The 16,229-nt window shown below is 33.8% G+C and overlaps 1 protein-coding gene across 1 annotated transcript in view; it reads right to left on the bottom strand.

The window, feature by feature from the left end:
- Positions 1-16,229, bottom strand: part of para (sodium voltage-gated channel paralytic) — a 46,240-nt gene that overhangs the window by 4,693 nt on the left and 25,318 nt on the right. The window contains 9 exon segments of the mRNA XM_018456834.1: positions 4,580-4,825; positions 4,911-5,105; positions 5,571-5,693; positions 11,625-11,747; positions 12,468-12,641; positions 12,727-12,989; positions 13,132-13,256; positions 13,340-13,472; positions 14,111-14,242. Coding sequence (XP_018312336.1) covers positions 4,580-4,825; positions 4,911-5,105; positions 5,571-5,693; positions 11,625-11,747; positions 12,468-12,641; positions 12,727-12,989; positions 13,132-13,256; positions 13,340-13,472; positions 14,111-14,242 — 1,514 coding nt within the window.

The raw sequence follows: 16,229 nt of genomic DNA, 5'->3' as shown, positions 1-16,229 counted from the left end.
CCTGAAGCTTCGTAGCCATTTTGCTCGAACAGCTGTTTTGTTGAATTTGAGAGTTAGGTTAAACTCTCAAACCGACTCGATATAAGCGCCTTTTTTATGACTTAATGCGCATGCGTTTAGCGATTCTTGGGTCCATATGGAAATAATTTGTACAAAATACGATAGATGGCTCTAATTCGGACCAGCGTGGACTAAATATGACCCAACCATTTTTTAAGTCCCTTTCGGTATAAACGGTTGGTGACTAGACCTACTTTGGGTCACGATATAGGTCAGGTCGCTATCAGTCGTACGGTGTAACCGTAGCCTTTATCTCTCAAAACGCACAGTAGGTACGACAAAACTATAAATACGATTATTCTGTACCAATACTTAACGTATTGGATATCAACCGTGTGATCATTTAACTCCTGTTAACGATTCCCACGCGTATCCAGTCTAACGCTTCCAGGCTTCGTATCGAAGCAGCTGATATTTCGCACCAGTCGTTTATTTAGAGTAATTACCGAAGCGAAAGTAGACAGGAATCATAAATTATCGTTGTTTAGTAGTGATACCTGTGGGCGATAGTTATTTCTACAAGGATATTTTAATCGCACGCAATCCGCGTTGAATTTTACACCGCTTTGAATATACATATAATTTGTCTCTCAGGACGAAAGCGTGAAGTGTGAATCGGATCGAATAAGTCGAGTAATGAAAAGTCAATACGATTATTTGTAATTTAAATAATGTATGTATTTCATGAAATTTTTACGTTCGGAATGTGATCGCGCGTGAGTTCTTGAATTTCATTTTTGGACGGCCTATCGCGTTTCAATCGGTCATTAATTTGACTCGTGTCGTGTGGTATCCATAAAGTTGCCAACTTCACTTCCCAATTTGTCGGTTATTCACAGATGGCCGCGGGTATAGAACGGATCGAGCGGTGATACAACGCGTTTGATTAGTAACTATAGTTTTAATTAATCCTGTATCCAATATTTATTAACTACGTATCAGTAAGTTCGTCGTTTGTATTTGGGCGGAACGTTACGACGTGGATTTCGCGAGGTTTATTCGGTCGAAGTTGATCACGCTGATGATCAACAAAGCGATATAATATAATCATATTTCCGGACATTGTATTCCGCAGATATTCGTCTTTGATTTCAAGTTTCATAGTTTATTCACTTATAATACATAAACGACGTAATTGTTCTGAAAAACGATCATGCGATTATCATGGCTTATTATTCCGAGTGTATGAAGTTAACCCCTCTTTTTTCGAAAATTATAATTTTGACAACTGTTCCAGATTGTTCTCAATTTGTTCTACATTGTACCAAAGCGATATTATTTTATTCCGAATAACTCCAATAAAATATACTCCAATAAAAAAAAAACTTTTTTATAGCCCCCCTTTTTCTGAAATTTTTTTTCGTTTTATTGGAGTATCATTCGGAATAAAATAATATCGCTTTGGAACAATGTGAACAAATTGAGAACAATCTCAAACACAGTTGTAAAAATTATAATTTTCGAAAAAAGGGGGGGCTAACTTCATACGCTCTGTTATTCAAGGAGCGAAAAAGTACGAAAGTGAAACTATAGGAGCAGTAGCACCGCCGCGCGGCCGCGGCTGGAACTAATAGAAGTGGCGCCTGAAGTTGGCCGTGCGATCTTCGAATTTACTTGCCGTTACGGAATCGCCATTACGTTAATTAATTAATTAATTAATTAATTAATTAAAATTAATAAAAACGCCAGCCGTGGGTTTCGAATGGATCATTGTTCCACGTTATAATTGTTCCGTTTGCGCGTTATTCTCGCTGTTTATAACAAAGTATGTACGCGTTGCGCGCGATTAGCGTCGGCAGTGTCGTTGAAAATATCGCGCAATTGTTTTGACCGATGTATCTACTTATATACATTAATCACGACAATTGCGATCGTAATAAGATTTTCGCGAGTGTGTGAGTGTGTGCCGAAAGGAAACACGAGAGAATCTGAAAGGAGTAAGGTTAGGAGGCATCGGGCATCGGCGGAGCAACCCTGAGGTGAGTAATGTAACATTTATATGTATCATTTATTATTTTTGTAAAATTAATCGGTTGTATGATTAATTTCGAATAGTTTCGACTTTGTGCCATTTATATAGTAGAAAATATTTTTTTTATTTTAAGAAACATTTATTCGTAGATACATATGAAAATATTTTAAATGTATTTAGCATTTGTTTGAATTATTTGTAAAAAGTTACGAATTTGATTTTTGTTAAATATTTTATTACATATTTTTAAAAGTTTGTATTAAAAAACATTTCGGAGATTAATGTTTTCCTTAAGTATTTCGTCGATGAAATGTAATATGCGAAATTTATTATTTTTTGAAATATTAATTATTTTGCGCGTTCTATAATTATTTGGATATATTTATGTTTAGATTAACTTCTGTACTACAACTCGGCTGCTGCGCATCGTATCGGTGAGTGCTAAACTATTTTCTTAATTTTGAGATAATAAATTTGTGAAAATTATACATTCCCATACAGCACAGAAACATTTCAGAAAGATCTCCGAAATGTTTCAACTGAAAAAGTGAAATATTTCAGAAATGTTGCGAAATATTTCTGCAAGATCTCTGAAAGATCTCTGAAAGGTCAAAATGTCCGCGATTCTTCCACATGAAATCTTCCAGAAATATGTCTGAAAGGTCTGAAATATATCTGCAACCTTTCTGCAATATATGCGAAATGGTTTCAAATGTATTTCAGAAAGATTTTAGAAATACATTTGAAACCATTTCGCATATATTGCAGAAAGGTTGCAGATATATTTCAGACCTTTCAGACATATTTCTGGAAGATTTCATGTGGAAGAATTGCGGACATTTTGACCTTTCAGAGATCTTTCAGAGATCTTGCAGAAATATTTCGCAACATTTCTGAAATGTTTCATTTTTTTCAGTTGAAACATTTCGGAGATCTTTCTGACATGTTTCTGTGCTGTATGGAAAGTGACAATTTAGAAAAATATGCGACAAATAAGCTTAATACACAGTAAAATATGCAGTAAAATGTTATGTAGTAAAAAATGTGTGCTGTTCATACATTTTATAAACATGAGCAACTTTGGAATTAATTGAAATAAAAAAAGTACGAGTAAATAATAGCTGATTTCCTTTTATATCATATCTTTGCCAATTATTCATACGTGGTAATCGTTGCGACGAGTGAAAAACCCTGACAAAAATAAACGCAAAATTAAATAAAAAAGACAATGAAACAAGATTTCGATAATAAAGAACCTTGTACTGGCAAAAAGTGCTGAAAATATAAGTTTATAAAATGTGGAAAATACATAACCTATTTTTCTTGGGAAGGCAAGCGTCGAGCATTATATTATAGTTAATTTTCTTACTTCGGTATGTATATATAATAACAAATCGATTACCTGATTCAAAAAGCATGCACTGCACTATTTGGATCGAAGACTATAATTAATATATAATATATAAACGAAACGTGCAAAGAGCACAAAGCACAAAAGGCGACCGTGATTCTCAGTGAACGTTGGGTAACAAGTGACAAACATTTTGGCGGGCGCGGGATTGACCGGATTCAATATGGTGGCGGATGGCGGGTCAGGCCGGTCAGGCGATGAGGGCATGCAATATGGCGGTTCGAGAAGCGAACTAGGAAAGTTATTATAGGGAAGCGAGGAAAGTAATATATCTTACATATAATTTCATATATGATTTCAGATATATATCATCAGACACGCGACAGTTTCTGAATATATCATCCGAAAGCGCTCAGAAATAGCTCAATTGAGCGGTTTTCAATGTTATTACAAGTGACAAGTTTCAGAGATATTTCAACTGAAAAGGTTGAAAAATTGTGTCATATAAAAGGTTTCAGACAGATTTCCATCGACAACATTTCACATGACATATTGCAGAAAGCTTGCAGGAATGTTACATGTGAAACGTGAAAGGTTGAAATGGTTTTGAAACCTTTCTGATATCTTTCTGAAACGTTCGGTGCTGTATGGGTTAGAGAATTACATAAATTTTATACACAAAATGAAAAATATTTTGAAAAAGTCAAAGATTTAAAAATCTTTTCTTAATTTTCTCTCATAGAAATTTTTACATTTCTATACATTAATAATAGTAATAATAATAAATTTTATATATTTGTAATGACACTATGTATGACTTGTATGTTATAACAAAAATAATCAGTATAGGTTTTATTTATTACAAACCAGTATAGGTTTTATGTAATTAATTATATAAAATTAATTACGAGTTTTTTTTGGGTGGGAAATTTATTTACCTAAATTAATTAAACCCTAAATCTATCAGCCTGTTTCAGCGGAAAGATTATTTACGGAAATAATTGGATGTGAATAATTAGAGTCTTTATCATTTTTATTTCATAATTCAAATTCGAATTTCGATATTTGAATAAATGGTAAATTGTAGCACGCACACACACTTATATTGAATTGAATTTTAGAAAAAGAGAATTAGTGAAAACAAATTTTATTCTATTACATATGTATATAGTATCTTTATTATTTATATAACTTACCCTTGGTCGAGGAATGGCTTTTAGAGGCTTCTTATTGCCCATTTTCTTCATGGCATTGTAATATTTCTTCTGATCTTCCGTCATGAACATTTCGAGGGATCCGCCAGCTTTCTTCTTTTGCTCGTTAAAATTGTCGATGATCACTCCGATAAACAGATTGAGGGTAAAAAACGATCCAAATATAATGAAAAACACGAAGTAGAGATACATGTAAATGTTCGTTTCGCGAATCGGTTGCTTATCGATCTGTAAACGATTAAGTGATGTATTACAATGTATATTGATTTACATGTATATTGATAAAAAGTAAAAAGTGTGATATTATACTCACCTCTCTAGAGTCGATCGCATCGTTCATAATTTGAATCCATCCTTTAAAAGTCGCCACTTGGAATAGGCACAGATACGCTTTCCCGACGTGATCGAAATTCATCGGCGAATTTTCCCACGTGTAATTCTCGGTGTTGCAAGCGTTACGATCCGGTATTATCTCGTAGCTGAGCGTCGTCTTGTTCGCGTCGACACACTGCAACGAAAGTGAAATTATATAGCACATCGCTTTTACTTTTTTAATTAATATTTTATAATTTAGAAAAAAAGTCTCTTATATATAAAAATAAATCACGGGAATTATTTAATCCTTAAATGCGTAGGTGGTCTAAAGATACTCAAGTTGGTGGGTGGAATGCTCAGAATATACCCAAAAAAATTTAATTTTATAGTTATATATTTTTTACCATAAGTATATTATATTATAGTTTTTACATTAGTTGTATCCTTGTGAAATAAAAGAATGTAAAAATAATGAATTTAAGACTTTTGGACATCTGGGCAATACTTTCTATTTCCCTTTTTCAGAACAGTTTTTAAGAAAACTACGCTTAGGGTGTCACCCCACTTATCCACTTAAAAATTAAAGAATGAATATTTGTCTTTCTTCTGAAAATTGATTATCGATTTTTGTTCGCATATAATAATAAAATATATTCACCTTATAATATTTGCCAGCAAACAGCTGCACCCCCATGATAGCGAATATAAGCCAGAAAATAAGGCATACCAGCAATACGTTGAAGATGGATGGAATGGCTTGGACCAAGGCATTAACGACTACCTATGAGAGACGAAATTCGATTAGACGCGATATCAGACTCGTGACATTTCGCTAAGAATTTCTGCATCTATGCGCTTATTTATATGCGATTGTGTCACACGCTATACGCTTAATGTGCTCGTGTTAAGACTAAAACCGCGAAAAATTTATTTACCCCATAAAAAAATTAATCTGATACAGCTATCCTATATTTTAAGTAAAGAAAAATGACGTATGTGAATTTTTTTAAAAAATTTATGATCGTTAAAAATATTAATAATGTTGAATTTTTTAATGAATTTGAAATAAAATGTTATTCTAATAATATACTTGAATGAATAATCCGATTAATTAATTTATTATATATCATAATTTTTTTATAAAGTAATATTCGCTCGAAATTTAATATTACTATAAAATAGAATAATAAAAATTTAATTTTGAGTAAATTATTTATTTGTACATTGCGTTCCTCTGTGCAGTAACTTAATTCTGTGCGTGATACTTTAGCTTTCCAGGCGCTTTTAAGTAAGTAGCCCTAATTAATCGAAATATAACATATGATCGTTATAAGCAAATGTCTACCAAATAAATTAGAATTTGAGTAATACTTTCCGGATCTTGATTTACATACACACCAAAAGATCTATTTTTATTATACTAGGTTAGAAAAATAACATTTATTATTAAAAATGATTTTCTTATTTTAACAATGCACGGATCATTATACGAGCGGTTAATTTAGACAGTAATTTCATCAGTGTGTATGTAATTTAAGTGGGAAGTTTTTTAACTACAATTCATATAATTGATTAAATATGTAATACAAGTTCCATACTCGGGTGTACTAAAGAAAGAAAGCCACAGGCAAGATCAACATGTAAAGCAAGCGCAAGTTACAGCACGAACGAAAAGCTGACGAAAGCAAGCAAGCATTCGATCTTCATGTCTACTCTAAGCAATCCAGTTGCAAATACTACGTCTAAGCAATTTATATACAGAATATCCCACAAAAATATACACGAATAACGCGGGCTCTCACTTGGGCACAATTTATTGGGCGTTTCCCTAAATTATATCGAATTATATTTAATTAAGCAGCTTTTTTTAAACATCGAACATTAATAAGCAAGCCAAATTATGCAGCCTATATATTATTTGGTAAAAGACCTTATCTTTTTAATTTCGCTTGAGGAATAATTATTACGATATTTTATGACGAGAAACGGACAATCCATAATCGCTAAATGTCTTAGATAATTTCCCTTAGAAATCTAGCCTCTTTTTCAAAAAATTTAGTACTTTTCCTCCTCTCTCAGGACATTCAGTATATAATATTTGAAAAAGAAGAGCAACTTAGAATTCTATAGATAACTTACGCGATCCGTGTGATTAATATGTTTCCCAGAATTACTTGCATTTGTTTACCAAAAAGTTTTTCTTCTCGATTTATGCACGAATTAAAGTTTCCCGGGAAACATATGAATCTTGTAAATTCGGAAACAATCGCATCCTGCTACCTTCGTGGTCTCGTGCAAAAGCAAAACGTAAGAAATAAAATATTGAGCGCTCCGAGGAGCGATTTGCAGCGATCTACTGTAAAATAGAAGAAGTGTCAGGGCGTGGGCATGACAGTAATTACTACAACCCAGTGTCTCAGCGACCTTGTGTTGCGAGTATGTGATATAAGTATGAGTATTTGCGAGGAGATTCGTCGCGATTATCAAAAAGGCGAGCCTTCACTACACGTTATGAGAGATGAATAAAGTATCCCTTTGTACACTCATATCGCACATTCGACTGCAAACGTTACTGACATAAAATATTACTGACCGAAATAATACTTGTAATGTTATATCAAATATAAATGTATTTCAAAATTCGATTATATTTGATCCTAAATGCGATATGAATAGAAATTTATACGGCTAATTTTTGTGTGTGTATGTCCAGAGTTTCCAGAGTGTAACGCTATCACACGCACTATTATTAGGCGATCGTGATATACAAAGTCAGATACACGTGATGTTCCATTTTGATCTTCACGTTTAAATGTACTGTTCTAAATATTTTTACGTATAGACATTTTCGCGCGAAGATGAGATGGCATACGACTCGTGTATCAATGACAATGTAAAGATGAAATAAGCGCGTGTTTTCTATGTTCTATTTGCGTGTTTTTCGATTAATGTAGTGTTGATCAGTTGTGAACGAATCATCTACGCGCTGCTTCACGCATTCGCATTTCTAAGCTCTGCCGTGCATTCGCGACTGCCTCTATTTTAGCATGTTCCCGTGCAACAGGAAGAAAATGTAATATTGTGTTTCAGTCGATTCCAGACCGACGATCTTGTAGTTTTTCAAGAGTCGGTATCACCGAATGTCACAGATATTCCATATTTTTGAATTATAATAGTTTTTATATGAAATTATTTTTTTATATTTTACGAAGATAATCTCTTGATAATATCTTGATAAAGAATGTCATTATATATTTAAATTTGCATTACATGTAAATGGTTCATAAAAGTATCCATTCTATTTAATTTATATACGTCAAAAAAATATTAGAAAATGGAATTAGATACACACATATTTGAAGAATAAGGTATTTAGTGCGCAATTTTTTACTTGCAATCTACATTAAAATAATTGACAATGATGCAGGCTCGTGATAAACGTAATCGGTCGAATTTTATGGAAGAAAAGAAAACGATGATCTTTGAGTCCATATAATCTGAGAATTATTATTCCTGGTGCGAGAATTTAATCAGATAATGTGTAAGTATTAATATATGAGAGACAGGAAATGATGGCAATATAATCTAATAATTTATAAATGATAGACAAAAATCAATTCGTAATAGCAAGAGTTTGATGAACTAAGAGTTAAGATAACGCATCATGAGAAAAAAATTACATAGATTTAGTTAGTAAACATTTTTTTATATCAGTCAAGAATATAATGTCGTAAAACTTTTCCCTTCGTAACTTCGAAACGTGTAACACATTTTTATATTTTAGCTAAAAATTTTGCAAAAAATCAAATAATTATTTCAAAATTGTGTATCAATCTTAAATTATAATTTAAGATTTAAGGTAATTTTGTGATTACTTCTTATTTAAAAAAAATTTATCTCTTCCATAATATACGTTTAATAACTTTTCTATAACGCAACATTTTACTTTATACTTGAAATAAATCAAGCTCAAGTAAAATTCGTTTACGATGATTAAGCAGATATTCATATAAAAGAATATTCTTCCTGACTCTCGATGGTAAATATTGTTGACGGGGATTATAAGATTAAGAAACATTGTTATACTCCCCGGTATTGAAGGGATTGAACATGGGGGATCGACTCTGCCGTTTTCTCCACGGCAAACGTAGAGCAAGCGACAAGGTCTGCTGAGACGGTGGGCTACATACCCGCATCCCCTGCATTCTAGACATCGCCCTGAGCGGCCTTAGGGCCCTTAGGGTCCGCATTGTTTTGAAGGCTTGAATCCCGCCAGCGCCACAGAGCGACGCTACGAAGTTAATGAGCGATACCTGCGAGCGAGAAACGAGAGCGAATCACAGCGAGAGGTAGACAGACGTGTAAGGGATAGACTTGATCAATTCCGACGATTCACGGACGTTGGGATAAGGCCAGGATGAAGAAAGAAGGGAAGGGAGGAAGTCAAAGACGAAATCGACGTATTACTGCGTTCCTTCGACTCCACGACGAATTAAGACGTTTGGATATCTGTACAAAGACGAAATTCGAGGGGCTGTCGATCTGTGGAGAGCCTCGATATTTCTCTAGCTATAGATATGTATGTAAATACTCATATATACATTACGGTATCATTATTCTGTAAGTACCGTCACTTTCGTGCAAAAATGGATAGCATATCGTTTGTTTAGCAGACAATTAACACAATGTTGAGAAAACAACTTTCTCTTGCACTTTCACTCGTTTCGCGATATTCATGCGCGTATATTTTCACACAATATTGATAAATAAATTATTTTAGATTTTGTAAACGTCATAAATTAATCTCAGGAATAATATTTAAATGGTAATTTAAATAATACGCGTTTAGAAAGCATTGATTATAATCGGAGTTTATTGATAGAATATTTAAATTATTACGAAAAATATATCCATAAAAAATCTAGAACTTCTAGAAAATAATTGATGTATTACAAAGATGATTATCTATTTGCTGCATATGTAAATTAAATTAAGTGACTTGCTAGGAAAATAGGAAAAATTTCATAACGGTACTTATAGAACAGAGGACACATTACATTAATATAATACGACAATTATATAAACAAGGAAGATAGAGGCAATAGATTCCAGGTACGGCACATATAGCAATTAACAGTAATCAGGAGATATACATAACTGTATGTATGTGCATATATATTTTTACATGTGTACGTGGAGAAATACATATGTATTCATATATAGACACACACACACGCGCAATCAGAAACAGAGATAGATAGAACGACAAACAGCTCGGGATTATCGTTATAACGAGCAAGTACTATCGGCTGCATCCTGAAACAGACGAAAAGGTTTGTCATACTTGCGATCGCGACGCATCACGCGAGTTTTAATTTAATTTATCGTCGCACGCGACGAATACGAAAGCTGTAGGTATAATATCATGTTTGACAAATCAAGATTGTGTCAATTAAAGCGGAAAAGAAATTAGGTTTACTCACACCTCAATTATCTTATCGACAATTAAAAAAATATATATACTCGCGGTGAAGCGTCGCGATGCTCCAAGAAAGATCTCAATAAACATATTACATGTTGCGCGCATAAAGGACGCACGTAACACCCCCCCCCACACACACACACACACACACACACGCACACGCACACACGTACGAGGAAATTTTTACACTACTCAAAAAGCATATTTATATAATATATATAGATATATATATATATATATCATGTATAAATATTCGGTACTTTGCACAACGATCATTGGTACCAAGAGACTGTTAGAAAAGGCGTACATAGGCGACTTTAGCTAGTAATATACGACAATGACCGCAGGTATCAGTGCAGACACCAAGTAGAGACGCCAGTGTATCTCTGCACATCGGTAAGCACACCATAGTACACCATAATGCACCGTAATACAAGCTATCCTCGCCGTAGCTGTTCTTCCCGCTTAGCCCCTTAAGATTTCCGTTTTTCACCTCGTTTCCATTTATCACAACGGATATTTCAAAAGCCGGAAGCTTCGTACTGCGTCCAACGGATCGATATCGTACTCTATCTAAATCACTGATTCAACAATCGATCGGAATCGAACCGAAATAGATTCAGCTTGTTTTAAGAGATCGCTGATTTTCGCTTTGACTCCATAGTCAGCATTAATAAACGGAATTACTTATTTTCCACGGTTGTTTTTTCACGAAAATGTTTAGCAGATTAGAGAGAGAGAGCCAGTAAAATTTTTGAAAAATACTTTTTACAAAAATACTTTTTACAAAATTACAAATTTATTAATTTTTATCAAACAAACTTATTTGATAAAAATTGACTTACGTAAAGAAAAATTGATGATGTGTGCACAGAAATATCTCACAGAAATTAGAAATAATTTTCTATATTAATGTTATATATGAGTCAACGCTTAAATCTTTGATTCTGTAAAACGATTTCGACACGTCTCGACTCGTTCCCGATATTGTCACTACTTTGAGAGGAAGAAAGAGAAAAAGAGAGAGAGAGATAGAAAGGAACAATCCATGCATAACCGGCAGTCCCTCGTCAATCGGAGGTCTGCGCGGCGGACAAATTAAACGTGCTGTCGTGATAACGTGATCGATCCGTTAGCTCCGTACGATCCATCAAACGTCGTTGCGATAAGCCGAATCAGGCTTTTCTTTGCATTATTGTTCACTTAAGTCCTCGTCGACCGATGACTTACTCTCATGCCCTCCCACCGTGAGACTGCTCGTAAAGGTCTCAAAGCCCTCAGTGTTCTCATGGAACGGAAGGCCGGGATGTCAGCTGCACCGGCCCAGACAGCACCCAAGTTGATGAGCGATAGCTAGTTTCATCAAATATTCATCAGACGAGACATATTATGCATCAGTTCTTACAATAATACTTAATGGCGATCGATTAAGAGAAATCCACCGGAAGTTTCGACGCTCGGCTTCCACATTGCTTCGCACGTCGGCATTAGTTGTTCAAGTTTTAAAAGTGGAGAAAGAAAAAGTAGGGGGTAGAGGAGATAAAATGTAAAAACGAGAGAGATCTTCTCTTTGCGCGGCAAAAGTTCAGGAAAAAAATCATCCGTGCATCGACTCTGATGATCTTATTTAAAACTCAATTATTTATCATCAAATGTATTTTTTATATCTTTATAAATATTTAAATTTTCATTATCGAAGCACGGACAGATACCTTTTTCTGCAATCTCGTATTGTGAATGACGACTTGTTTTCAAGATCAGATGACACACTACCGATATCGTGTTGCTATTCTTCGAAGCGACGTAAATGTACAAACGACGCGAAAGCAATACAGCGAATAATTGATCCGCGTATGAAGTCATTCGAGAACGATAAGACTCTCTCGTAAATTGTCAAGTGTGCAGTCGAGCTTTTATTATATTGAAATTTTAATTTTACGCATTCGAATCTTCATTGAAATTTCGGATAGACTCATCATTTTTCAGTAATTACTCAATTGCACACGTTGTACGAAATCAAATATTTCTAATAATCGGGTTAAGGCATCAGAGCGAGAAAAAGACATGACTTACCATGACGATGATAAAATCGAGCCAGCACCACGCATTCGTGAAATACTTCTTAAAGCCTAGAGCCAGCCACTTGATCAACATCTCGAGGAAGAAGATCACAGTGAATATTCGGTCCATGTAATACAGTACGTCCTGCAGGACAGGTCGTTGTTGAAGATGAACGTCCTCCAAAGCCTGTAAACCGGTTTTGCACGGTTGATTGCGTTTCATTGTTAAATATACATCTTGGATTTATAAGAAAATAAAGAAATTATCTTACCAAGGCCAAGCTACTTAGAAGGATCATGGTAATGACGGCAGTCTCGAAATATTTGTTCTCGATCAGCCGAAAGGTTTTGAATCTCAGGTTTGCCCAACCTTGCCAAAACGGAGCGTCATCATCGCCGGCCAGAAATGGAAACTTTTTGTAGCAATTTTCTGGACAGCAATCGGCTGGGTAACTCGACTGAATAGGATCCTCGTCCGCTTGTATTATCTCGCCATCTAGTCGATCTTCCCCTTCTTCACCCTCGTCTTCTAAATCTGGATAGAAGTAGTTTCAATTATCATTATTAGCTTGAAATGTATGACAGTAAAAATCTTCTAATCTGTAATTGCCGTTTGCCGATATTTCCTTTCAAATTTTTGGTTAATTCTGCAAAATTAGATAAACTACGACGCTTACCTTCTTCCTGTTCTAAATCTTCTTTGCTCGCATCTTTCTTCTCTTCGCCGTTTAACGAATCCATACTGCCTTTGTGACTTTCGTCTTTAAACGCGCGGTTTTTGTGACTGCCATATGATTTGTTACTGTTAAAAGAACAATCGAATAAGATGTATTCTCAATGATATTGTCTGAGATACATGAGAATTTTATAAAAGATTTAACCGACCTAATAGTGTCATCTTCGTTCTGATTAATATAATCGTTGTCCAGTCTATAATCGTGGTGGTTTATTGAATTCGCGATAACTTTCGTATTGTTCATGCACAGCTTACCCCTCTTCAGTTTATTCTTCAGATCTCCTTCGGAAAGGAAATTAAATTCGATGTATTAATCACAGTTATACAGTATTTTTTTTTTAAACTTAATGAATCAGGAATAAAAGTTTAAAAAAAAATTTACATAATCCTTAATTGTGTAACAAGTTTTTAATCCTTCGTTAGCAATGTAAAATTTTCATCCTTCGACTATAACCTGAGTCTCCAAACTTGAAGTGCAAATTTTCATATTGTGTTCCGAACTGCACAAAAATCTTTAAAAAATCTTACATACTCGTGAAAGTTTTAATCAAAAGTTTTTATTATCATAGAAGTTCGATTTTTATTTTAATTTTTTTTTACAGATTTAAATTTATTTAGAATTTACGATCAATAAATTTATTGTGCCTGTAAAGTTGAACATTGTCGGCAAAGGATTAATTTTAAACTTTATACTTTTTATCTTTCAATTAATTATGGAAAAAATTTACAATCTTCTGCAATAGTTTTTCAAAAAAATTTAAACGAATAATCTTTTTATTATTATTTTATATAATATATAATACTTAGACATTTTTTATGCAATATCTCTGCTGTCAGCTAAAAACGGTAACTATACAGTACAGAAGGATTATTATTATTATATTGACGATGAATTGTACTTTGATTGTTTCCACGCTTACCATGAATAGTAAATTCCATTCCGTCACCAATGGCAACTTCAAGCTGATTAAGCTCTTTGGCGCTCTTCTTGTCTCTATATGCGTCCAACTCTCCATCTGCAAGATCTAGGTCCCCATCGCGATCAATCCCATCTGCACAGTCATATAAAATCTCTAACCCGCCCTTATTAGGAAATTCGTATCGGAAAACAAATCGAAACGCGCTGGAAACTATACGAAATGCTGTATAGATAAAAATCCAATCGCCGTATATACAGGCTCATACACACGGGCGCGATTGTTTTCCGTCGCGATTCCCAACACGTCGAATTGAGGAATCAGATCAAATTAGTAATATGATCATGTTTGCATGCAATCGTATATGATGTCATTTATGTTCAATGATATTCAGTGACCCAATCCAGTTCGGAACGGTGTGTCAATGATTCACAATGTAGATGCTTTGCGCATGATACTTGCTGCATTGACACATTTGCTGTTAATTTTACTATTAATGGTTTTGAAACACCTAAATTCATCGAAATAAAATTCCAAATTGCTCTTTAGATTATCATCTTAATATAACGTGTTTTTAAGATATATGAAAGGTATTTAAAAATCACTTGTATATCCAATTAAATGTTAGAATATACAGGGTTGGGAAGTAATTAGTTACTTGTAACTAAGTTACAGTTACTTTTATCCATCTGTAACTGTAACTTAACTTAGTTATATTTCTTCCAATAACTAGTAACTAATTTAACAGTTACTTTTACAGTCACTTTACATTTTAAACTTATTTGTCAATTTAATGTGATTGGTTAAAATCTGAATACTGGGGATCGATTCTGTGTCTTAAAACGAGGTGAAAATTACAAAAGTGAACGAATTTACTAGAATACTGATAATTTCACGTCTATAAAGCTGGACCCCCTATTTTTTTTGCTGCTAAACGGTTTGAGCACTAAAATTCGTAATAGGGTACTAAATTAGCACCTAAAAAGCACTAAATTTTGTATCTATTCCGAACTTTATTTTCGATGGTGGGGGGTCCAGTTTTATAGACGTGATAATTTCATTGGTCAACACCTGGTATATTTGCTCACTTTTGTAATTTTCACCTTGTTTGAAGATACAGAATTGACCCCCTGATTGAGACTACGGTCCACTTGATGCTATGAATGCTTCGAAGTATTTTTTTGATTAATCAGTTTATAAAATTCTTTCTTTCGATTGGTCAATCAAATGCTTCGAAGCATTTGTAGCGTTAAGGGTGCATTTCACTTAACCGCAACGCTCGCGTGTATCATTTCATTGTTTAATATCTGTAACAACAAGGATAAAATGATACGAGCTTTGTAGACGTAAGTGGAACACATCCTGTGTTTTGAAACGCAGCCCAGATAATGTTTTATTATTTCATCCGTTATTTGAATTATTTCGCGTATATTCCCGCAAAATTAAAGGAATTTTTAAATAAAATTGTATTGTAAACGTAAATTATTTTTTCTTTGATAGCCCTAATGATATCGATGTCACTCATATTGTTCTGTCATGATAACAGAAAAGTAACTGAAAAGTAACTGTAATTGTAAGGAGTTAATTTTTAGTCTCGGTAACATGGAACTGTAACTAGTTACTTTTGAAAGAAAAAAACTGTAACTGTAACTAGTTATTTTTACAAAGTAACTTTCCCAACTCTGAGAATATATATGTATATGTATTTGAAGAATTACATTGTTTATATTAGCTTCTATTTTTATATTAAATCGAATGAAAAATTAATTTCCCAGGAATTTGATCAAAAAAATGTATAGCAGTTTGATATGAATAGAAATGCAGCGTGCATCATGTGATTTTTTTTTTATATATGTATGTGTTTACTGTTTAGTGATAAATTCGTATCTTGGACGAACTTCATCGCCATCGAAGTTACGTAATAAAATGCGTTCCCAAAATAAAATGCATAGCAACGTATAACTGCCAGGCAGCTAATCAGCGAAACAAAACTTAATTTGCATTAATCTCACCGTGCATTAAACGCATCGAACCATTCGATTTTATCTTATTTTCGAAAATTACTCAATCAAAAATATGATTAGATTCAAACCGGGCTAATTGTAATCAATTCAGGGAAAGA

Source organism: Mycetomoellerius zeteki, unplaced genomic scaffold (genome assembly GCF_001594055.1).
Source record: "Mycetomoellerius zeteki isolate Tzet28-1 unplaced genomic scaffold, Tzet1.0 scaffold61, whole genome shotgun sequence".
NCBI classification, from domain to species: domain Eukaryota; kingdom Metazoa; phylum Arthropoda; class Insecta; order Hymenoptera; family Formicidae; genus Mycetomoellerius; species Mycetomoellerius zeteki.
The sequence above is the reverse complement of the archived record's forward strand: the minus strand, read 5'-3'. Positions and strand labels throughout refer to the sequence as shown.